Source organism: Pelmatolapia mariae, linkage group LG22, assembly GCF_036321145.2.
Source record: "Pelmatolapia mariae isolate MD_Pm_ZW linkage group LG22, Pm_UMD_F_2, whole genome shotgun sequence".
Lineage (NCBI taxonomy): Eukaryota > Metazoa > Chordata > Actinopteri > Cichliformes > Cichlidae > Pelmatolapia > Pelmatolapia mariae.
This window is the reverse complement of record NC_086245.2, coordinates 31,249,406-31,273,085: the sequence shown is the minus strand read 5'-3', so window position 1 is coordinate 31,273,085 and position 23,680 is coordinate 31,249,406. Positions and strand designations below refer to the sequence as shown.

At 39.3% G+C, this 23,680-nt stretch overlaps 1 protein-coding gene and 1 non-coding gene across 3 annotated transcripts; both read left to right on the top strand.

Annotated features, from left to right (window-relative positions):
• Window positions 1–1,165: 1,165 nt before the first annotated feature.
• Window positions 1,166–1,298, top strand: LOC135933375 (U11 spliceosomal RNA). The gene has a single exon (XR_010573748.1). It is a non-coding gene; the product is annotated as a U11 spliceosomal RNA (small nuclear RNA).
• Window positions 1,299–1,596: 298 nt separating this feature from the next.
• Window positions 1,597–17,920, top strand: gmeb1 (glucocorticoid modulatory element binding protein 1). Of its 2 annotated transcripts, none has more exons than XM_065471331.1 (10): window positions 1,597–1,689; window positions 5,267–5,466; window positions 5,606–5,658; window positions 6,714–6,829; window positions 7,578–7,681; window positions 10,579–10,727; window positions 11,962–12,087; window positions 12,229–12,366; window positions 12,646–12,783; window positions 15,412–17,920. In XM_065471331.1, the coding sequence occupies exons 2-10, from the start codon at window positions 5,327–5,329 to the stop codon at window positions 16,266–16,268; spliced, it is 1,821 nt and encodes a 606-aa protein (XP_065327403.1). In that variant the 5' UTR covers window positions 1,597–1,689; window positions 5,267–5,326; the 3' UTR covers window positions 16,269–17,920. The 2 variants fall into 2 exon arrangements, with proteins under 2 accessions (XP_065327403.1, XP_065327402.1); XM_065471330.1 differs by having other exon boundaries at window positions 11,956–12,087.
• Window positions 17,921–23,680: the final 5,760 nt, after the last annotated feature.

The following is a 23,680-nucleotide window of genomic DNA, read 5'->3' as shown; positions in this document are numbered from 1 at the left end:
GTTCTGTTTTGGTTAAATCCTAAGTAGTCCTGATTTTGAACTGTTGTAGTCCTGTTTTAATTCTGGATCAGTTCTGTGTCTGCTTGAATTGGGGTTTAGTCCTCGTGTCTTGATACAGCCCCGACTGTGTTCTGCCTTGCTGCTTAATTAAAAAACTAGTTTAAGGTGTCCTGCAGATGTGATATATATTTTTCCCTATATGAAGTCATTCTTTTTTGAACAAAACTCAAAACAGAGCCAATTAATCTTTCAGTCATTTCTACCCCCCCCCCCCCCCCCCCCCCCCCAAAAAAAAAAAAATCCCACATGCATACTACCCTTTAGGGCTAAGCCCCAGGTGTTTCAAATGTCTGCCTCCGCCTCTGGTAGTTAGGGTAAAAATTTGGACAAATGTTGTTGGTGAGGTCGATCCAAACCAAGAATTAGGACCTGTATTACACTAGGTTAGCTTTAGAATATTACTGATGCCTCAGCAGATGTATTTTCTTCAGCTATGAGAACATCATAAAAGATCATTGCAATACTTAAATGTATATGATCGTATATGCTACTATTCAGATAACTTAGTTAATGTCCTCAAGTTGTGCCTGGGAATCTGAGCAACAGAGAACACGAACACCGCACACACACACACCACAGTATTATGATCTTTCTATTGATGTGTAATTCACTTTTAATTCAGCGTAAACAGTATATAATAAAATTAAATATAACAAAGTTTTATTTTTCAATTAAATTTGGTAGTCTATGTAAGGCTCAGGGAGAGGTCGAAAAACTGTCAAGATTTTGTAATCGCTCTTGAAAGAATCTCACAGAATCTCACGATTACGATTGTAACCATGTAATCGACTTTCCCACATTGCCTGAATGCAACATTAATTCGAGTGCATGTAGCGCCCAATGGCAGCATTCAATGTTAATTGCCCCGCCCTCTTTACCCATCATGCTTTTCGGTGTCCAAAACTAAATAGCCAAATACGGTCAAGTTTTTATTCCCGTTGACTATATAAATATATAAATGAAAGATAAAGGGCTGATTTGCCGTGTTTAGTTATACAAAATATTGTGAAACTTTTCTGTGCCGACTTGAGGTTTATATATCATGAACCCTGAGTGAAAAACAGGTTACCTCTGGTCAGGTCGCAGGATGTCCGGCGTAGCTGTTAAAAAGGGCTTCTGCTATGTTTGGCACAGGAGAGGTGGGGTCTCTACCTCCTTTGCGGAATCGCCATCAAGAGATTTCGGAAGCATAATTTTTACTTCTGGGGCTGCCGATGATCACATGTCTTGGCGCCCCAATTTCTATTGTCAACAGGAAGACCAGCTATGTTGGAATACACATAACTCCCGCGTTGCAGAAATAAGCATTTGTCTTCTTAAGTTTAATGCAAGTATGATAGTACCAATATGATCTATGTAGAGAACACACTATTATAAATGAACATACAAGTCTTTGAGATATGACCAGATAAAACATATATCAAGGTAATACCCACTTATTCTCGCCTGCATATATAGGTTCGCTAATAAGGAGTCACAGTGGTGGTTAAAAACCTGCGGTTTACACAGGGTTTACACGAGAGTGAAAACAGGGCGAGCGCTGTTCAGCAGGAAGTCGAACTATAGCTACTGAGTGCGCATGCTCCGCAGCTCTCCTCTATCTAGGGATGCGTTTGTCTTCTTAAAACGGTAAGAACGAGCTATTTTTTTACTGTGTGTTTTTAAATATACACAACTGTAAAATAGCGACCGCTCTCACCACACAAGCTGTAGTTTTAGCGGGGTGGTTTGGGTACATTGCGGAGGGGGTTCAGTCAGCCAGGCTCGAACTGAATGGAGGGGCAACGCCGTCGCCGTGCCGTTGTTTGCTGTACGTGCCGCCGCACAGGGAGACGTCATTTTGAGGGGGAGCGGAGAGTTAAAATGCAGAGTTACGAAGGGACGTACGGTTCATAGACAAGCGGCACGTAGCCGTCACACTGTAAATGCAAAGCTTTACCCGTCTCGGACAGTGGAGTTCACGCTATTGTTTGGATTCCCACACATCAAGTTACGCCCTTGTGTTAGCAGTAATGGCTACCGCCGAGCCTAGTCTGAGGAGCTCCGACAGCGAAAAGTAGTCAGCTGGCTACAGCGGTAGCGATAACCAAGCCAACTTAATAAAAGTAATTTATCTGCAGCAAAACGTAAAGGTGTAGTTTTAATTGAGCTGTGAATGGTTTTGTAGCCACTTGTTGGTTAGTAGCCCCCAAAACACGTAAAACTGCGGTTTCTAATGCCTAATGCGCGTGAGAAAAACCCACTCTTGCTGTATTCTACTAAAAAAATGTATCCGTTTAAAAAAGTAGCTTGCTTTTCTGGCTATCGTGGTTTCACATTTCGGCGAAACACAGCTTCTGAAAATTTACTAGCCTATTATAATCTCGCGTGTAACCCTTACGTGCACACTAGCAAACCGTTACGTAAAAATGACTTATATTAATCCAGTTAATATTGGTGTCAAACAAGTGGACCAGTCAGGCCGTTTACAAAACGCGGCATTCTTTGGTTTGAATTAGCTAAGCTCACCTTACTTGGAAACAGCACGTCAACATTGAAATAAGATTTATATTTTAATCTTGGCAGATATTTTTCCAGTCCAATTTAAAGTAACATGAGTTCAACTAATGTCAATAGCAGAGTTTCGCAAAGAGTGGGCCATGAAGCGAGGAGCTTTTCTTCAACAAGCGGTCTCTAAGAAGTCACTAACAATGAAGTAAAAGGAAACTAGTAGTTTTGTGTAATTTAGTTTTTAAATTGCATCAAATATTTACATTTAAGGAAAGAGTTATTAATAATAATAATAACAGGATTTGAAAATTTCACATTACTCATCTTATGAGTATTTCTTGGGGCACAATTGTCAGATTTTGAAGCAGGCTACAATTGTCTGGATAATATATACAGGGTGAAACAAATAGTGTTAGGTTGTTTTTGTTGTTTATTTTTTTAATCAGCTTGTATATAGCTGCATAAATATTAGAGATGGCACGATACCACTTTTTTTATGTCCGATACCGATACCATAAATTTGGATATCTGCGATACCGATATAAATCCGATATAGCGTATTTTATAATCAATAAAATGTTTTTTTTAAATATCTTGTTGCATTTTGTATAAGTTCATACTCAAGTTTAAAAAACAAAACTAAACTAAAGCTATTCTGTTATACCTGTATGCAAAAAATACACTGTACCCCAAATATTTCATAGATCAGCAATACTGATCAATCTAATAAACTTAAACCTACACCATCCTCCCTATTCTGGTATTTTAAAGAGTACTTAGTACTTAAATATTAAGCAACCTAACTAATAGGGTTGCCAACTCCGAGCAAAAAAGGGAAAAAAAAAATAGGGAACCACCCCCCACCCTCTGCCCTATAATGCTTAATTGATATAATCAACTCTAATTTAATGCACATGTAAAAGAAAACGCACAGAAATCACAATAATTTTTCTATAATAATTAAATAGATTCAACATCATTCTTCATCAGAATTGCAGACTGCACAGATGGTACCTTCCCAAAGGAAAAAGTACTATAGCTTAGTAGGTTATAAATTTGACTTTATAGTTAATAATGGATTTCTATACATTTTACATCAGATGAAAACTTTGGTTGTAAGATTCAGATAATTATTTATTAAAAGCTAGACATGACAATAAGAAAGAAAAGTATTTCTTTGTGTCGCCCTTTCCCTGTTAATGCCCTACCTGGCCCCCTTGCAAAACTTTGCTAGACCCGCCCCTGCACAGTTACCAGCCGTCAGCTACGTAGAAAAGGATCCTGGTGTAGAAAGTAATATTAAATAAATTCTAACAACAGCTTGTCTTTGTGGCGCAAAGTGGGCGATAAACTAACAAGAGAGATGGGACTCGCGACAGAAAAGCCGATCAGCTGATCATTGATCAGTTTCATGATTGAAGTAGCAGCAGGAGAGGGAGAGAATGAGAGGCAGTCGCTCCCAGCATTCGCTGGGAATGCTTTACAAACATTCAGAGATGAACTTACACACATGCTTTACTTATCTGGGATAACTTTCTCGGAGATTAAATTCCGGTTTGGTAGCGAGGCTCCAAATCCTCAACCAGACCACCAAGAGGTCTCGCATGCCACAGCCGCTCTATCACGACGCATACTCCTCCGACGTGCTAAGGTTATGAGCTGGGTTACGCTATGTCGCAAGTTTTGTGAGGTACTTTTGAGTGGATCGGATTACATTTTTTATTTCTCTCCGATATCCGATCCAGTAATTTAGGTCAGTATCGGACCAATACGTAATATCAGATCAGTCCATCTCTAATAAATATTTGAAACTTACCAGGATTTCTTTTATCTAAGCCACTACAATACAAAAACACAGCTGAAAGTGATGACTCACAAAAGCTTATTAGGATCTGGCCTTACACAGTAGTCAGCCACAGTAAAGAAGTCGATTGTAGTAACTAAGAAAAAATTTTTAGTAGGGTCAAACTTCATCAGGCGTTTCCTGTTCTCCAAGCACAGTGGTAACATTTTATGGAAAGAACAATGAAGGCCCCACAGTTCCTGTCAAAATAAATAAAGGTAGTCCAAATCTTGAGGTCCAACTTCTGCTGTTTTAGCCAATACAGCTGACTAAATCTGAGTAAATCCAGCTGATGCCAATACATGTCACATAACTAGTCTTTATTTGTAGGCACGTGTGCACTTACATTCTCACCTCAGCTGGAACGCCTCAATGAATTGAATGTAATCAGTGCAGAGGCTCACTAAATATTCAGGCTTTTTCTTTGTCCTTTGAGGACAAAGTTCGCTAACTCATCAGTCATCTTGGGATGCCTAGAGATACTTCAAGATGGGTCATCAAAGTTTTCTGACTTTAGCTCAAAAAGGCTTTAAAAACATTTTATCCCCTTGAGGTTATTCTGCTCCCACCCTCTTTGAGCTTTTTTGGAATTCTGTTATAAATTACATCTTAGTATTTTTGGAGTGTCATGTCTCTTTCTTATAATGTTATACGAGTCAGTTAGCCCAGCCGATGTTAGCTAGCAGAAGTTAACTAATAATACCTATGGTGGGCTTTTAAAGATGAGTTAAGGGCTCAGATATTCAGCTATTTGTAGGTGAAGCATCTTTTTCTTAATTTCAGTTTTGAACTGAAATGCAAACAATCAGAAAAATGTACAGCCTTTTATAACCACCATCTGCCTTTCTTTTTAATATATTTATGGCTTTTCAGATGAACAAACCCCTAGGTAGCTGTTGCACAGAAGTGGCCCCCTCCCTCTAGTCTACTCCAATGAGTGTGATGGCGACCACTGATGAGGTCACTGTACCTATGGGGGAAGTGGTGATGGTAAAGGACGACAGTGGTGAAGGTGACCCCGATGACCCTAATAAGACTCAGGTCATCCTCCAGCTCCAGCCAATCACCACTGGGTATGTACTGAGAAACTACAATTCACTTCAAAGTTGTATAACACCACAATCAGAGCTACAGAGATTCCAGATGGTCAGTCATTTCCCATGCTTACTCTGTTGTACCAGGAGAAAATGTCCCAACTATCTATCTTTTCAGAGACGAGTCTGCTGAAACAGATGCGGCTGTCATGGCTGTTGAATCTCATCCAGGTAAGTGGTTGTCACTAGAGCAGGACGATATGACCAAAAATATTTATCACGATATACATTTGAAAATTTGCGATAACGATATAACTGACGATATAATTGAGACTAGACAAAATACTTTACAACTCCACAACTTTATTAGTGCAAAAAAAAACCCATCAGTGTATTTTCACTTAAACAAGCAGCTGTTTTTTATGTGCATTAAAGTTATATAAAAATTTATCAGTGCAAATGCAAATTCCTTGCTGACAGTTTAACCAAAAGGCATTTCCAGTGGAAATTGGCCGACATATCCTGACCATAACCATGTATAATATCCACAAAACTTAAAAAGAGGTTATACACACACAATACCGTAATATTATGTTGAAGCACAGTACGTATCACTCCGCGAGGCTTCTGCCTACGGTAGCCGTAATGCTCCGACAATCCATCAAACGGTGCGGCTTCGTAGCTTAGCAAAGTCGTACTAAAACATTTGACAGATTTTCGAGCGCAGTGTACCACATAAAATTGTTTCGAGGTCAGTAAACACAACCAGAATTCATACATAAGGCACACGGGATTATAAGGGGCACTGTCGATTTTCAGAAAAATCAAAGGATTGATTTCAAGTGTGCCGTATTTTCCAACAAACACGGTAATAACGACGGCCCGCTAGCATGCTCTACCAAAAATAGTGCTTTGTTGTGTATCTGATGGACGAAAGCTAAACCAGTTCCACACCACTGAAGTTGCAGCATTATTACAAACCAATTCTGGTTCATCCGTTTCCTTTAACGATCCGCTTTCGCCCTTCTCATTCTCCGTCGCTGCCATGCTTTTTCCGCCATGTGCGTATGAAAACAAAGGCACTGCGCATGTGCGTTTTACCCATATTCTATTGCGATATTTCATTTTCTTATCATTGCCCGGTATTACCATGAACGGTATGATATGGCCCAGCCCTAGTTGTCACAATGATTCAGACAACTTGAGGGATGTAATGATCCATGAGTTTTGCAGATTCCATTACATAAAGCTTGTTGGTAAATGTTGCATACATTTATTCCCTGTAGAGCAAACTGAGGGAGACGACGTTGAAATTGGCTGTCCTATAACGTGTGGTGACTGTAAAGCTGTGTTGCTAGTGAAAAAGTTTGTGTGCCCAGGAATCAATGTGAAATGTGTGAAGGTTAGTATCCCTGTTTTTTCTTTTGGCTCACATGGAGTAAAATGACAAATCATTAAAACATTGCCAAATATAGCAACGTGACAACTAGGTCATTCAATAGTCTCTGAGCAGGAAATAAACATGTAGCGCTGACAAGTGTCCCACTATATCTACAGAGTCATCCAGTTCATTTCTTCTCACTGCAAGTAGCAGGTTTCAAGTAACCATGCTCCAAGCAGACATGGATGAAACGACCGAGCAGTTATGAGATAAATGTTCTCGTTCATGCTTTCACAACAATGCTCAATTTTTGATCACAGTGTTATGAGTTGAATTACATAGGTCAGACTGTATTTGTAATGAACTACTAAGTCCATTCAATCTTCTGATCCACATGAAAGTTTTTGTTGTGTTGTGAGCATCGAGCATACACTTCCATTAAGTAGGAAGTGTAGCACTGAAAAAACAGAATTCAGTACATCACAGTAAATTATTATTTAAAGTTGAGAAAACTTATGCATATTTTATATTTTTTTTCTCCTGATATAAAACAGTAAAAAATTATTTCGCTATTCTAGCTGCTACAATTGCTCATAGTTAGAAGTCTACCATGATTCTAGAACCACAGCATATCTATTACATTTTCATATTAAAGGCCAAAGTCAAAGACAAGACATATGATACTGTAATGTGTTGTTTTTAGTTATTTCTGTTGTTTCATCATTGCACTTATTGAACATATTTACTAAACTGGCAATCTCTCCACTAGTATGAAGACCAGTTGATCAGTCCCAAGCAGTTTGTGCACATTTCTGGAAAAGCTACTCTGAAAGACTGGAAGAGAGCCATCAGGATGGGGGGAGTCATGCTGAGGTGAGGGGATTTATTTTTGAGACAGAACACTGACATACTATGGCCCTTAGATGAGCAAGTGCTGGTTGGTTGCACTGCACCACATGGTAATGAGCTGAGATGTGACTCATCCATCTAGAATAAATATTCAAATGTTCTTCTGTGGCTTTGTGACAGGAAACTAACAAGCCACTGTTGCCTCACTTCTGAGCGTGAGTAAGATGATAACGATAAACCACGGGCCTTCCTGTCTCTTTGACTGGCCAAAATAGATTTTTCTATATCACGTTTAAGCTGCGCTAATCAGTATTACAATGAAATTGTGGAAGATGTTGCCTGTAGTGGAAAACCTGACTGTGATTCTGCAGTTCTCCTCTACAGATTCGCCTCAATGATCTGCAGCATTGTGTCTTGTAGATAAATTCATGGATAATTATTTAGTTTCAGGGATACACTACTGTTTGGATGAGCAAAGTAGACTTATTTTATTAATGTAAAAAACCCTCTGTGTGTGCTGTGACTTAGCCGTATATTGCTTCAGTGATCACATGGCTTTTGGAAGACTGCACTGCAAATAATACAGTTTGCGTTATTATACAGTCTTTTCAGTTTCTTGGATTTATTTGACATCATTTGACAACAATAGTTTATCTATGCTTTACATTTTGTGTAGTGATCAACTCAGTTTGACAGATATTGAATAATTTTCATGCCTTTGACATTTGTGTCTGGACTTGGATAAAATTAGGTTGTTGGTTTCTAGCAGCGAAAAAATGAGCAAAGTGGGGGGGTTTTCACATTAAGTTTTCTATTTCAAATTGATGAATTGTGTCACAGCTATTTTCAATCTCTCTTGCAGTCTAAAGGTTACTAGTCTGTCACCAACAATGTGCAGGGTTAAGATTCTCTTTACTGGGTAGAACATCTGTATATGCACCTCTGATTAAAAGCACAGGAGAAGCAGAGGATTTTGACTATCAAAAAAACAAAACTGTGCAGCTTTACATAGATGCAACAGTGTCTCCTTCTGACCAGTGACTCTTATATGGTTACTGGCAATGGCACAGCATCTCCTGTCATGTGGACGCACTGCAGGCAGCCAGAGCCAGAAGGTAGTAGCACAGGGTGATCCTAAGTCTCAAAAGCAAGAAAGCTGTGAGCCAACAGATTCTTTTTTTTCTAGGTTTGAAGTGTTTGAGAAGTAATATAGCTTCTATAATATAGTTAATAATAAATTGTTTACTAAAAATAATCCCAAAATAGACATTTATAAAGAAATTACCCTTACTTTAAGCCCTGTACACATTTCAGGGGACCTGTTGTTTTTTGACCCAAACGAACTATTCGTCTCAACCTTGTTTCCAGAAATGGCAGATGTAGATGTCCGAAGCTAAAGCTGTACATTATTTGCTGTATGTGAGAAGGCTAACTCTGAAGAACGTCTTGAACATTTAGGAGTGAAGATATTTTTCCTCATGTACCGGAGGAGAGCAGAAACAATCCAGATAAATGTTTCTACCTTCATCACAACAACAGCTTAGGCTAAAGTAACACGTGCCAGACGCTGAAGTGTATATGACAGTAAATATGTAATTTATAAGGATTTAAAATATGATTTTACATTTGACCTTTCGCCTCTGCTTCAAGAGCAAAATATTAATCTGAAGGTCAAAGTGATAGTTACACTACATAGAGCTATTTAAAATCATTCTTACTGCCACTGTGTGTACTGACAAGATGTATGTATATAGGAAATATAAATATATGATATAAAAACACATTATTTTATTATGACTTTGTCCTGAACATTACAGTAACAGGTTAGATAACCACTGAAATATAAAACATGTGTATAATATTCCTTGTTGAGTATTGTTTTTTTTGGGGGGGGGGAAATAAACTTGTGATCAAAACCTTTTTTTTTATTCTTTTTTTTTTTTATTGAACATTTAAATGAATTTACTAAACAATGAAATGAAAGCTACACATTCAAAATAATACCAAATAAGATTTCATTATATTAAGTAAATACTGCCCAGAGAGTGAGCTGCCTTGGTAGAGGGTTGTGCTCTCGCAGCGCTTGTTGTTTTACAACTGTTTTGGCTGTAGATCAGTGATATAATGCAGTCCAGCAAAATTGGCAACAATCAGCACTAAAACACAGCATTAAATTAACATGTGGAATAGCCCTACAGCAGTGTTAAAATAAGAAAGTGGAAATAAATGCAGGAATATGCACACACTTAAACCAAGACCAACATTTTTCATGTTCTTGTCTCATGTCAAGGACATGAGACAAAATAGTTGGGACACATTTTATGAAGTGTCTTAAAGTAGTGGGCATAAAACTCCTTTTTTTTTGTTTTTGGAAACTGTTGTCGTTCAACCAGGAAATACTTTTGAGAGATACACAAAGACAGAGAGACTGTCACACTAAAAATAGCAGCAGCTTTAAAACATGCACCTTCTAAAGCTTCTATCAGCTTCACAGTAACTCTAGAATACAGGTTTGCACAGAACACCAACTGTGGATTTTGCTCTGCCAGTATGGAAAGGACTGCTGTAAGCAAAACTTGATTTAAATGCATACAGATATTGCATGTATTGCAGACGCACTGCTTAAGTCTGTTGCACATTTTATGTAAATGTCTTCTAATATTCTCTCCAGGATATCTGTGTGGGCAACTCTCAGACACGACTTAGTTGTTGCACTTTACACAGTTGCTCCTGTGGTTATTAGTTCCAAACAGGATAAGTGTACTGAAAGAAAGGCACTGCACTGCCAATCAGAAAATGCTGGTCAGTAATGGATCTTCACTTCTAAAAGATGCAAATGTTTTTGACAACGATGATAGCATCTCTGGTCAAACAAACATGTTTTCCCCTTTTTTATATATTTCCTCATTTCTGTTCTCCAGAAAAATGATGGATTCCGGTCAGCTGGACTTCTACCAGCACAGCACTCTGTGCACTAACACATGTCGCAGCACCAAGTTTGACCTTTTAATAAACAACACACGCTTCCCTCCAGATGGCACCGGACTTACCACACCTACATCCTCTCAAGGTAAAAATCAGAATATAGAGTATTATTGTGCCTTACAATATAAAGCGCCTTGAGGCAACTGTTGTTGTGATTTCATGCTGTATAAATAAAATTGAATTGAACTGAATAGAAGGTGCAGTGAATCTAGATTTGCTCATTTAAACAGCAGTGATGTTATAATCCATAACTGAGTATTTTGTTATATTTGTTGTGTTTTTCAGTCAAAAGATAGGTTTAACATAAGGGCCACTGACTGTTTCTACTAGGCACAGTTACGAGTTTACTTCTAAACCCTTATTTAAAAGTCTTTTATGCGGTCTGCGTTTTTACAGAAAAGAAACATATGAGCTTGCTGAAAGAATGTGGAGGTTTTTTAGTGTCATGGAAAACAAAGCAGGAGGATGATGCTGGTGGTGGAGCTCTCCACAATACAAGCGTTTCTCTAGACTGAAAATAAATGTGTTCAAACTGCAAAATGTGTTTAGGTGCACCTGTGCGCATGTAAACTATTATAAGAGTCAACAAAAGCTGCTTCTGCTTTTCTAAACAAAAATTTGATAACACAACAACAGTGAAGATGACATTGTCATTAGTGGTGTAATTTACAGCGCAGCCTCTCCTCTCTGTCTGACACAAACAGCACAAAATCGAGACGTTGAACCCAGCTGGAGAAAATGATAGCGTCGTTCTAGAGTTGACAGCAACGGGGCTCATTGCTGTTACCTTCATGGCTACAGAGCCAACAGGAGTATTATCAAACCACCTGTTCAACAAGCTTAGTGATGAAGAAAAGCAATATTTTCACCTGCTCTCATCCAACACTGACATGTTTTACAGTGACAGCGCAGCTGAATGAAAGAATAATTTAAAAAAAAAAGCTGTCTGTATGCAGACAAATTGCTTGTTTGGTTTGCCTTGATCTTTTAAGTTTTTATAATTTCCTGCAAACTACTGCTGGGTGTGCACACTGTGATCAGTGTTTAATACACTGCATATCATTTAATGCTTTAGGTGATAATTATTCAGCCCACATAGAGAAATTATATGATATAGAAAAATGCTAATTAACTGTGAGACATGATGAAAGCTGCCCAGCAGGATATAAGGTAAAATTAACAACAACAAAAAAAAGATCACTAAAGATAAAGAAGTGTGGTGGGGGAATGTGACACTGAAGTTTGGCTCCCTCTTAAATCCAGAATTGCATTTAAAATTCTTCTCCTCAGTCATGTCTGTTGTCTTGTACAAGTTACAGGTCAGGTGATCCTGGGTAATGGTGGGGCAGCTGCAGAAGACCGAGCAAAGGTCCTGAGCGGGAAGTCGGACTGGAGCTCAAGTTCATCGGAGTCTGCAGACAAAAAGGGATCAGCTGAGATCTCAGGTAACACTGAGCACACATCCAAACACAGATTAAGAGTATAATAACAGCACGAAGATGGAAATCATCTCCAACAGCATGGATATATGTAACACTGTGTACACTAGTGAGTAAGATTGCTCTGTGTTGTCTGTTTGTCCGCAGAGGACACACTGAACTTTTGGAAGGGCATTGCAGATGTGGGTTTGTTGGGTGAAGTGGTGACCAACATCAACACGGAGCTTGTGGAGCTGTTAAACAGCGTGCAGCAGCGCATGGATCCGGCCAGCCTACAGGACACAGGTACAGAACGACGCCAACATGCACTGGGAAACTGCATCGCCAAAACAGAGGCGTTGTGTGGGACACACTCTGACCTATGTGAATAAGAAATGCATGGAAAGAAAGAGCAAATTCAGCTGCTGTTGGAAACTGAAAATGACTGTCCAACAGCAGAAAGCTTTTTAGAAAAGCTTCTTTTAGAGTAATACCACACTGATTTACTGTGCAAACAGCTGAATCTGTTCCTTCTTTCTGACTGACCAAGTAATTGTTTTTGATTGCTTGCTGCACTGATCCCAGATTCCTGTCTGGTAGAGGTGGCCGTGCTCAGTAACCTCGCCCAGGTCTTCGATCTGCTCGATGTGGTCAAGAAGATTGTGGAGAGGAGGAAGCAGCAGACGGATCCCAGTCAGGAGCAGGTGCTCAGCATGCTTACCAGTGAGTACAGAACACAAACAAGGCTCTACTTCAGGAGCTGCCACATAGAGCCGCTAAATTCATAAGAATTTTATTTAAATCATTTTTTATAGAGCCAATTCTTTAAAACAATCATGGCTTTACGTAATAAAGTAAAGGGAAATTGAATTAAACTGCAGTAATCATGTGAGTCTTAGTTAGCAAGCACTTTTGCAAGAGTGGGAAGGAAGATTTCTCTTTTAACAGGAAAGGAGGGGCAGCCTTCTGCTGATGGGGATTGAGGAGACGAAGAAGGCCAAAAAAAAAAAAAAAGAGCACAGAGAGAGACCCTGAATAGCTTATAGAAGACATGCTTAGTGGATCCTAGGAAATCCCCTAGCAGCCTGAGCCCAAAGTAGCATAACTAAGTGATGGTTAAGTGACAGTTGAGGTTTGAGGCTAAATTCAAAACCATCAAAAGATTGTTGTCTCCTGAATCCAAACTGGCAGCTGGTTCCACAGGGAGGGGCTTAACAGCTGAAGGCTCTGCCTTTCATTCTGCTTTTGGAAATTAGGAAGTGTAAGTGTTGTACTGGGATAAATTGGTACTGTGAGGTCTTCGGGACATTTAGGGACAATCTTTTAGGACTTTGCACATGCCAATGAGAATGATCTTGAAGTAATTTCTGGTAGGAAGACATGTGGTCATATGGTACACTTGCGCTGGTGTCCTGGATGTATTGTAGACTTTTCAGGGACCTTTTAGAGCACCCTGATAATCAGTAGTTACACTAGTCCAACCTCTATGTAACAAATGCATGAACTAGCATCCCTCTGAGTCAGGATGTTGTCATAGTGCAGAGATAAGTGAAGGTAATCCTAGATGTCTGTTTAATGTGTCAGTTAAAGAAAAACCCAATCAAAGATGACTCCAAGGCTCCTGACAGTGCTATTGAAGGTCAAGATTATGCCACTCATAGTAAATAGTTGTTTAGGCATGTTTCATGCATCAAATTTAGCAGCTTGGGTTTGAGTCCAACCTGCAGCCCCTTGCTGCATGTCTCCCCATGCTCACGCTCCCCATTTTTCCTGTCTACTCCTCAAAAAGGCAAAAAGCCCAAAGTCAATGGCTTTATTGTTACATATATGCGGGAAAACAAGTTACTTTTGTTTGTTATTGGTGAGAGACATGAGGTTTAAAAGAAAAAGACAAAAATAGAGAAGCAAAATTTGGTTTCAGTCCATCTTGAGTTCCACTCTTTGATTAAGCAAAATTCTTCAGACAGTTGTTCTAATTTGCAATCTTTCAGTTCCTGATTGTGAGGCTGTTGCTCCCAAATGCACTACACCATTACCCAGCAATAATTAAAAGGTTGTGTGCTGCAGATCATCATTCACAATCATCATTATTATCACTATATCATTTTAAAAAATAAAATGCAGCCACATTCACACTATAACTGTTCTCTTTACACATTTTTCTGATAAAATGAGCAGTGACACAGGTCAGTGGCAGCAGCTGTGCTGTGAGTCTGACTATATTGATAATGAAGAAGAGTGATGACTCCCACTGCTCCCATCCGAGGTAATAACAGTCAAGATCATTTTCCCAGATGGTGTACAGTCTTGCTTCCTCTATGACTGGATATCATTTTTAGGTTCTTATTTTTTATTTATTTACCTCTGTGTCCAACCTCCCTCCAAGTCATTTTTTATTTGTCATTTATGGACTAAGTTTAGGGAGAATTTAGGGGTATTTGTTTTAGTATTTTTTTTTTTTTTTTTACAAACAAGGTAGGATCATCGCTGTATAGAAATTAAATTAGATTTATCATTTGCCTGAACCAAGACAGCCATGGTCTCGGTTGGCCCTCCTTGAACCCAGAGGGAAGCAAATGGAAGCTTTGCTTTTATGCTGAACACTGATGGAGAGTTAACTGGCTACATAGCAAATAAGGAAAAAAATAATTACGTGAATGCAGAAAGACGCAGTTTGCATAAAGGATCCACAGAACACATAAGAGGTTTGGATATCTGGTTAATATGAGTCACTTTAGAATCACCAGTTAACCCAACTCCATGTGTTCTCTTTGGACTGTGTGAGGAAGACAAAGTCCCAGGAAAGAGCCCAGCAGACATGGAGGAAACATCCACACAGAAAGTCCGCGACTAGCTGGTGGATTAGAACCCAGTACCTTCATGCTGTGAGGGAACAGTGTTAACCACTACACCACTGTGTCACCCAATGTGAGAAAATTCACACTAAATACTTTCTGTTGCCAGTCAAAGTTAACAAATAACAGCTCTGGTGGGTAACGTCATAAATCAATTCAGAATCCTAACAGATAGTTCATGACTTTTGACTCCTAACAGAGTCAAAATTCCTGTGTGAATATATGTTTATTTCACTCACATCTGTCATGTTACTCAAAACTGTTTTTGAATACTGAAAATGAAGAATGACGTTTTTATTGAGTTAGGGTTTATGTTTTGAAATTCGATTTGACATTTGCTGGATTATACATGCCTAGCCTGTCTGATGAATATTGATATTAGAGATCAATATAAGAACGTGCACGTTGTAATCTTGTAAAAATCTGCCTGGCTGAAAATGAATGCATTCTTGTGGTTGACTCAGCCCTCACTGTCAGTCCTGTCATGTCTCTGCAGACCTGGAGGTGCAGCTGGAAGAACAGAAGAAGCAGCAGCAAGTACGAGCTCTTCTCACCTGCCCCCAGCCTGCCAAAAACAAAACTCCCACTAAACGCCCAACCAAGCGGCCTCGACTCCAGAGACCTGCCTCCACCACCACCCTCCTGACCACCCCTATAAACCAGCAAGCCACTCTGCAGCCTCAGCAGTTCACCGTTCTTTCACCCATCTCGCTGTCCTCAGTGGGGCAGCCATTCACCGTGGCAGGCCTACCTATTGCCTCGCTGTCCCAGTCCTCCAACACAGTCACATTACTCCCTGCCGGCTCGCAGGTCTTCACCCGCTATATGGTGGCTGGAGATGGTAAGACAGAAACCATCACCCTGCATCCGTCCTCAGGTTTGACACTGGTTGGCACCACCGCTTTGCAGGACTCCAGCCAACTGGGCACAGTAATGAGCCCCATGGAGCTGGTGCAGCTAAGCCAGCAGGCCAGCGGTGCAGAGGTGGTGCCCATAGAAGGCCAAGTGGTAGATGGCACCATGCTAGTGCAACAGGAGGTGATGCAGGGGGAGGTGGAGGGCAGCCAGGAACACACAGTCATTGAGATCAATCCAACTCCTGTGGAGCAGGCAGTGGGAGTGATGGAGCTCCAGCTGACCGGGGAGTCAGGCAGAGAAGGGGCCACCATGGTGGTCCAGAGTGGGGTGGAGATGACCATGTCAGCAGAGACGGAGGAGGAGACTCAGCACCAGCTGCAGGAGGCACACACTGAAAGGGTTCAGGAGGTGCAACTGGATGCTAGCGGACAGCTGTCGCACGTACAGATAGTGGTGATAGGAGAAAACACTCAGGAAGAAAACAAGGTCAAATAAGACACAACCATCTTTATCCAGCACAGCAGGTATGAACTCATGGACTGAGCCATCACAGACTCGACAAACTGTAAATACACAGGATTTCCAAATCCACAAATTGCCTTGGACTAAAACCAAGCTTTAGGGTAGCCATTTTTCCTTTTTTGTGTCTTTGTACATGCTCCGCTAAGCTTGTTCATTTTTATTGAAGCAAAGAGGGATCTGCAATATATGAAATGCTTCTGTTTGTTTTCCAGTTGAAGGTTCGAGCATATAATGACTTGGCTCTAAAATTTATAGTTTTGGCCATTATTTCTGTTCTTTTTTTATTTTAACCCTGTACTCACCAAAGTAACTGCTACTGAAATCTGGGAACACTGGGACTGTGACTTCAAAGAAACTTGTACGCTTTAAAATCCACAAATTTTTGATGTGATTATTATGAAGTTAAAGATAAATGGATTTAAAAGCTTAACACACACAGCAAAACATGACGCCTGCATGTGTTAGATGATGTTGAAGTGAAGCAAATGCTGTGCGAAATCCCCGCTTTTGCTTTGATTACAATGTCTTGATAGAGTTTGGGACAGCACATACTTTGATCTTAAAACGGTGCACATATTTTGTTTGAGTTGTTCCACACCATCAGTCCGGTTCACATCAAACTGTTTCACACAACGTCTTCATGTCTCTTTTTTCCCGATTAACCAGACAGGCACAGTAAAATATCCATCAAACATTGTTTTTCCTCAGTAAAAAAAAAAGTTAAATATTTCACATCCTGACAGATAAGATAAGAGAATACTTGGATGTTTTACTTGAAAATGACCTGAATTATAAATATATTCATTCAATTTTCTGCTGATGGACTGATGGTCCCTGGGGGTCTAATAATAAGGAAAATAATGGCCAAAAGTATACAAATGGGATCATGTCTTTATGAACTATAATTTTACTTTAAGCCTCTGTGAACAACCTGAGGTCAGGAGAAAGCACTGTAACAGTAAAGTCAACGTGGACGGCTTTAGAAAAGGTGCTGATGATCAGTCAGACTGGGCAGCGGCAGTCTGCAAGTCCCTTCTGTTCATCAGACTCGTTACCAGTAACAGTGTTGGTGTTACCTGAGGCTAGGAGGAATTGCACTCTGTTTTGCGTGGTAGTTTTGCAAACTGTTTTTGTTTTTGCACTGTGTGACATCCTCGTGGGACTATAGGAGGATGTTGGCAGTGATGCCTGCTCTCGCTCTCAACACTTCACTGGAAACAGACTGAACTCCTTACCGGAGCGGTATCATTTATCCACATACTGTATTCTCATCAGTTTTATGCTGCCTGATAAATCTTCTCCACTCTTCATTTATTGTGAACACCTGTTGCTTTTTCTCCGTATCTTGGATAGTGTGAGCTACTGGACTGATTGTTCAACTGAGGATATAAAAGAACATAATATACTCAATGTCAGACTTGCCTGTATTTTACACTTGTCAAGTAGTATTTTATTTATTAGCTTTCAAAACTGAAGTTTAAGGAGCAGATATGGGTTCATTTGAGCTCTTGGTTAAAGCTCACATCAACAAAGACCTGTTCATGACTTGTGCTTTTTCCAATAATTTAATTTAAAAAGATGAGAGTATTTGCATACTGACTTTGTAATGTGTTTTAATATCAGATTAAAGCAAACCAAAAAAAGATAAGTAGTATTTTTTTTTTAATTTCACCACCAGAGTGCGCTGTTTGATCACTCCACTACGGGCTTTAGACGATCTGCATTAGTAGATGGTGGAAATGGTCTGCTGCTATAATCTCCAACTGCTCCATGTGTCAGACTTATTGTGGAGCATGACTTAATCTGGGCTGCTATGGACTGATGTGCAGGCCTTTCTGGAGGATGAGTCGTGCTGACAGGGCACAGGGCTTCACTGGTTATTACGTTTCGCTGCTCTTGTAGCCCTTAACGCTCTCCGACAGGCTACATAAGGGGAAGGCGTGAGGATTTTGGCTGAGTGCAAAGACAGACAAATACACAACCACAAGGCTGAGAAAGACCTAGACGAACTTATTATATGTGGAGTACAAAAAGGGAAAAGGCATCAGTGGTTTGATTGTCGAGCAGCTGGGGGGCCCGGTTAATGCTAAAAGGCTGAGACACTGAAACAGTATAAACACTGTGTGGTGTGGAAAAGGAATAATCATGAAGTGTTCAACAGACTGTGTCGCATGTTTTGCAGAAGACAAAGAAATCAGGCTGAGCGCAGGCATCAGTTGCATGTCTGAAATGTCTTAAAGTCTCTGGAGGCGATAAAAGGTTGTTAAAAGAGAGGTTACCACGGCTGACATGTTGTCGGTATCACCTCGGCCTTAACAGCTTTAGCTGAGAATAAATCCTTGAACTTGACATCTGGTAGTCAGTGTGCCCTACAGGCAAGGTGGCTTCAAGCTATATCTATAACACCAGGGGAGGAAAAAAATCTGCCAGAATTAACATATCGGACTTGGAATTTTGTAAAAATGTATTTATATGTGTTCTTAGTCATGAACAGGAATTTGTAACAAATATGTAACTGATGTATTTCTAGCAACATATTTCACACCATCAGCACATATTTTGATCAGAAAAGGGGAAAGATGTCTCTCTACACTTGAAAAAAAAAATACATTAATTTGTAAAGTATTGAAAAAGTGACTGAACTAAAGTGTGACATGTGTTATCCAAACCTGGGTCTCTGGGTTGAGTGGCAAATTGAATAACCCCACCACTAAACCGTCCTTCAGACCTCCAATGTCAGCTTTCTTGCCCTGTAAAAGAAAAATCTGAATTACATGGACACAAATCAGTACGCATGAGACCAGAGAGATGAAAAATCATGTTCCAGGATATGAATCAATAGATCAGAGGTCATTACTGCCTTGAGCCTACGTTGCACAGTCTGTGTTTACATGTTAAAAAGAAGCTGACACTCAAGAATGAGAATCAGTTATACTGGAAAAGTACACTTAAGCCATAATAGCCCCCCCAAAATCTGTAAGATTCTCACCAGGAAGCCTGTTTAAAAAAATATTTTAAATAATTTTTTAGGAGAGTCCACATAGTCAACAAAGTGGTAGTACTGTTTTGTAAGAAGCTAAAGCCTGGCCATTTAGTATGTTAATACAAGAATTTTAAAACTAAAATCTATTGGGAAAAATTATAACAAGTATTACAGTAAAATAGAACCATAGAAGTGATTTGAGCTCACTTGCTAGAATGTTTTAATTGTCTGGCTGCAGCATTTTCTATAGCTTAGAGGCATAAAGAAACAATTTGTCCAACACAGTAAATACAGCACTGCAATAATCTAGACACAATGACACAAATGCATGAGTAATTTTTTCCAGTTCAGTTGAGGAGACCATATGTCACAATATAGAAATGTTCCTTTAATAAAAGAAACACAAGTGAGACCCAGAGAAATATCAAATATTACACGAAGTAACAACAGGTATTGCTAGAGAACCAGTTACTAACTTGGGTGAAAATAGTGGGCTAGGGCAGATAACCTATCCGCCTGAGGCTTAAAAGACATATAAAGCTGAATGTCTTCACCATAGAAATGATAAAAAATGGTATTCAAAGAAGGAATGATGCCAGCTAAAGGAAGCATATAGAAAGAAAATAATAATGAACCCAAGACAGAACCTTGTGGAACCCCACAGGTTAAAGGGGTAATGTTGGAGGTGAACTTGCTTGTTCTAACAGATAAAATCCTACCAGATAAGTAAGAAAACCAATCAAATGTAGAGCCAGCGATACCAGCTAAAACCTTAAGACTGTTAAGCACAATGTTATGGTCAATGGTATCAAAGGCTCCACTGAGATTAAGTATTTACCTATTTATTTACCGGTGTGAAACAAGTTTAATAGGCTGTAATTGTATCTAAACTTCTCTGTCTTCTAGATCTTTCTCCATTTCTGAGTGGACAGGACAGAAGGATAGCAGATTCCTTTCCAACGAGAGTTATTTTTTTCCACAAGCAAAACTTGACCAACTAGAAATTTTAAGCTTACAGAAAGTGTTTCCATTTCTCTTTCCACTGGATCTTTTCATAGTGTTGTAGTTATCTGGTCATTTTTGAAAAGCAAATTTCTGTTATTCCAAGGTTATGTGGGATTACTGGACAGCAAGTGCAGGCTAAATTGTGTTGCTAGCAGTACTGTAGTAAAGTTCACAGCAATGGAGTCTGCTGTACTGGTGTAGGACAAGCTGCAGTGATAATGGTCTCTAGTCTCACTTGCTATTATTTATCATTGTAGTAGCTTGCTAGCTACAGCAGGTTAACATACAGTAGAATGTAAACCCACAAAGAAAAGTCAACCTCAGAGCCAGCAACAGCAAATCTCAACAAAATATCTAACGGACAATCATTTGTCATTATTTTGTAAAAATATATTGTGACTTATTTCTAAACTAGTAATTTTCCAACACCGCATTGCTAGACAGGATCTTAGAACCCCCAAATTAGTAATTACCAATTTAGCTATTGCTTACAAGTGACAAACATTTGGAGTCAATCCAGATCTGAACCAGAAATATTTGTTCATTACCTTATTTAGATATGTTATATCTCTGATTAAAACAAAACACATCACATTGGAAAAAGAACAAATGGGAGGCACTCTCTTGATGTTTTCAAAAACAAATATGACTAAATAATCCAGATGCAAATATTGTTTTGCATTTAGGCACTAATTTCATGTCTGAAACCAATTTTCAGCATTTACAGAGGTATTCTGAGCCTTGTACCATCCCTCAGTGTCAAGATCCTCTGTTGGGTTGCTGTGGTTGATATTTTATTGAATGCTATTTTATTTATCATACTTTATTGATTATTGTTTATTTAGACAAAAAAGAAATAAGGAGACATCACCTAGGGCTGTGTGAACTTTCTGTGGGTATTTTCGCAGTTTGCTAATGTTTTAAAGAAAAACATTTACATGATTAATTGAAAACTAATCTTCAAACTGAGAATTTAACAAAAATAATTAGTTGCAGCTCTCATTTAAAGCCTACAAAACGAGCATTGTGGCTCGCAGCCTCGGCCTTCTTAAGCAGCACTTTAAAGCTTAACTAAGCAGGATTTAAACCTCCCTTATCAGCCTCAAGTGGCAATTATGCAGAGGAAGTGATGGCTGTTGCTGCTGCCAAAAGACTTGACAGAGCATCTTCACCCCTACTTTTGGTGCTTGTAGTATACAATTTAATAATGTCACATTAGCTCTATGTTTTCTGAGTGACATATTTAAAAAAAATCCTCATGAGGATTGGCCTTTCAGGACAGCCAGGTACAGCTCTGGAGGTAAGGTGAGGCGAGTGTCACAAGAATCTCAAGAATTAAAAATTCATATCTGAACCAAGCTTTAGATGACGAAGTGCTCTGTATTCTAAAATGAATCCTGATCAAGCATGCTGTACCCAAAATCTCCTTGCTATTGTCTTGGTTGATGCAGATTGCTGCAGTGTCGTGTAAATGCATTGCTTACACCAACCTGTTTTTGCAAACGCTCATCATTTACTTTTCAAACTGTCATAAAACCTGAAAAATGAGGTGCAAACCAGAAATGGACATTGACATGAACATTCACCATCAATGTAACAGTTGCACCTTACTGATGTAGCTGCAACCAACTCTTTTCAAAAGGTGCAACTTTTATTTGAAGGTAAACAGTCTCCATTTCCGATTTGTGTCATACTTTGTAGTACCATTTAGCAAGTAGTCTATTTGCAAACAGGTCTGTGTCTTCCAAGCCAGCCTAGTGATTCTGGCAACCTGCTACCAAAGCAGTCACAGTGAGCATCAAAGTGTATATCTTTGTAACCAATTTCATGGTAGCAACTACCAGCACGCTCCAGCAACCAATTGCTAACTTGTCGCAGAATGCACACTTTTCCCCTGTGATTATCTGACCTCTGATGATGTGTCTTTTATTGCTAAAGTCCACTGCTCTGCTAAAATTAGCCCATAGCTAACACAGCAGACTCCCTCTATCTATTTTCGTTTGCTTATCCAATTCAGGGCAGTGGAGCCTATCCCAGCTGTCATAGGGCAAGAGACAGGCTGGACAGTCTGGTGTGAATCAGATTGGAGATGTAAATGTGAGTGAATGGCTGTCTGTGTGTATGTGCCTGGCCCAGTGACCAGATTGGTAACCTGTCCAGGGTTTGAGTCTTGAATCTCCAGTCTGGTCCAGCAAATACAGACAGACAGCCTTTCACACTCATGGTCAAGTTATAATCACCAATTAACCTAACCCATGCACGTTTTTGAACTGTGGGAACAAACCAGAGTACCCAGAGAGAACCCACATGTAGACACATGAGGAACCCTTCATTAGAAACATTCCTGATGAATACTAATTAATGTGTCTGACTGAATAAGCCCTATGCAATGATATATAATGTATCATCAGTTAAACATGAAATTAAATAATGTTTGAAACTTTTTTGGCTACTTTGCAGTAAGTGCTGTGGCAACTAGCATAGATAAAATTAGCATCACAAGAATGTAACCCGCCTTAGGAGAAAACAAAAGCTTAAAGGTACAGTCAGTCAGTTTTTATTGTACTCACAAATATACATTGATTAGTGTGTAATTATGTCGTCCAAGAAACTGATGCATTCTCATAAACTTAGATTTAATCTATTAGAAATACATAGGAGTGGGTGCGGGTCTGTGAAACCTGCCATCATAAATATATTGTGGCCAAGATGGACATCACCGTTCCGCCTAATTACGTTTTATGTATTTGAACCAGTGACAAGTCTAGGTAGTGTTTACGTGCCATAGAGGCAAATTTTAATTAATCGAGAGTTCTAAAAATCTGATAAACAGTTTGATTATAGTCTCACATCTTATGACAGTTTATTTACTAAGCATCCAAGTCCTCCACTTCAAAGAAAATTTCACTAACAGTGATTAACAGCAGCAAAAATAGCAGCACTTACTGAAAGTTTAAGACATCCTCAACCACCATAACCCCCCCCCCAAAAAAAAAAAAATTTCCAAGCCCTGATGTAGGTCTTAAGCAGGTCCACTTTTTTACAGTTGGGATTTAAGTTTCAGCCATAGCCGCTCTGCCATGAATAAAATTGAAAAGTGTAAGAGTTTTTTTTTTTTGTTTGTTTTTTTAATTGAGTAGGTTCTTTGCTCCGATTGTCACTCGACTGTCTTTGGCTACAGTGTTAACATCATCAGCGCTGGATAACTGAAGATACTGATATAGACATTTTTAGTGTATTACTTTGGAAGGTAAGTTGAAAATACTGTAATACAATGTATTCACAATATTTTAAAACATTGTTGTATCTTTTCATCTGATAAGACTTCAGACTCAGAATTGTCTTTATGTGTTACTGGAACATAAGAAACCTCGTCTGAATCTTTTTTTGGAGTCGG

What these genes read in the sequence shown, in the direction of transcription:
- gmeb1 (XM_065471330.1), top strand. Translation starts at nt 5,327, where the DNA reads ATGAGTGTGATGGCGACCACTGATGAGGTCACTGTACCTATGGGGGAA. An exon ending in CTCCAGCCAATCACCACTGG is followed by an intron (nt 5,467 to 5,605) that starts GTATGTACTGAG and finishes CTATCTTTTCAG; the next exon opens with AGACGAGTCTGCTGAAACAG. An exon ending in GGCTGTTGAATCTCATCCAG is followed by an intron (nt 5,659 to 6,713) that starts GTAAGTGGTTGT and finishes TATTCCCTGTAG; the next exon opens with AGCAAACTGAGGGAGACGAC.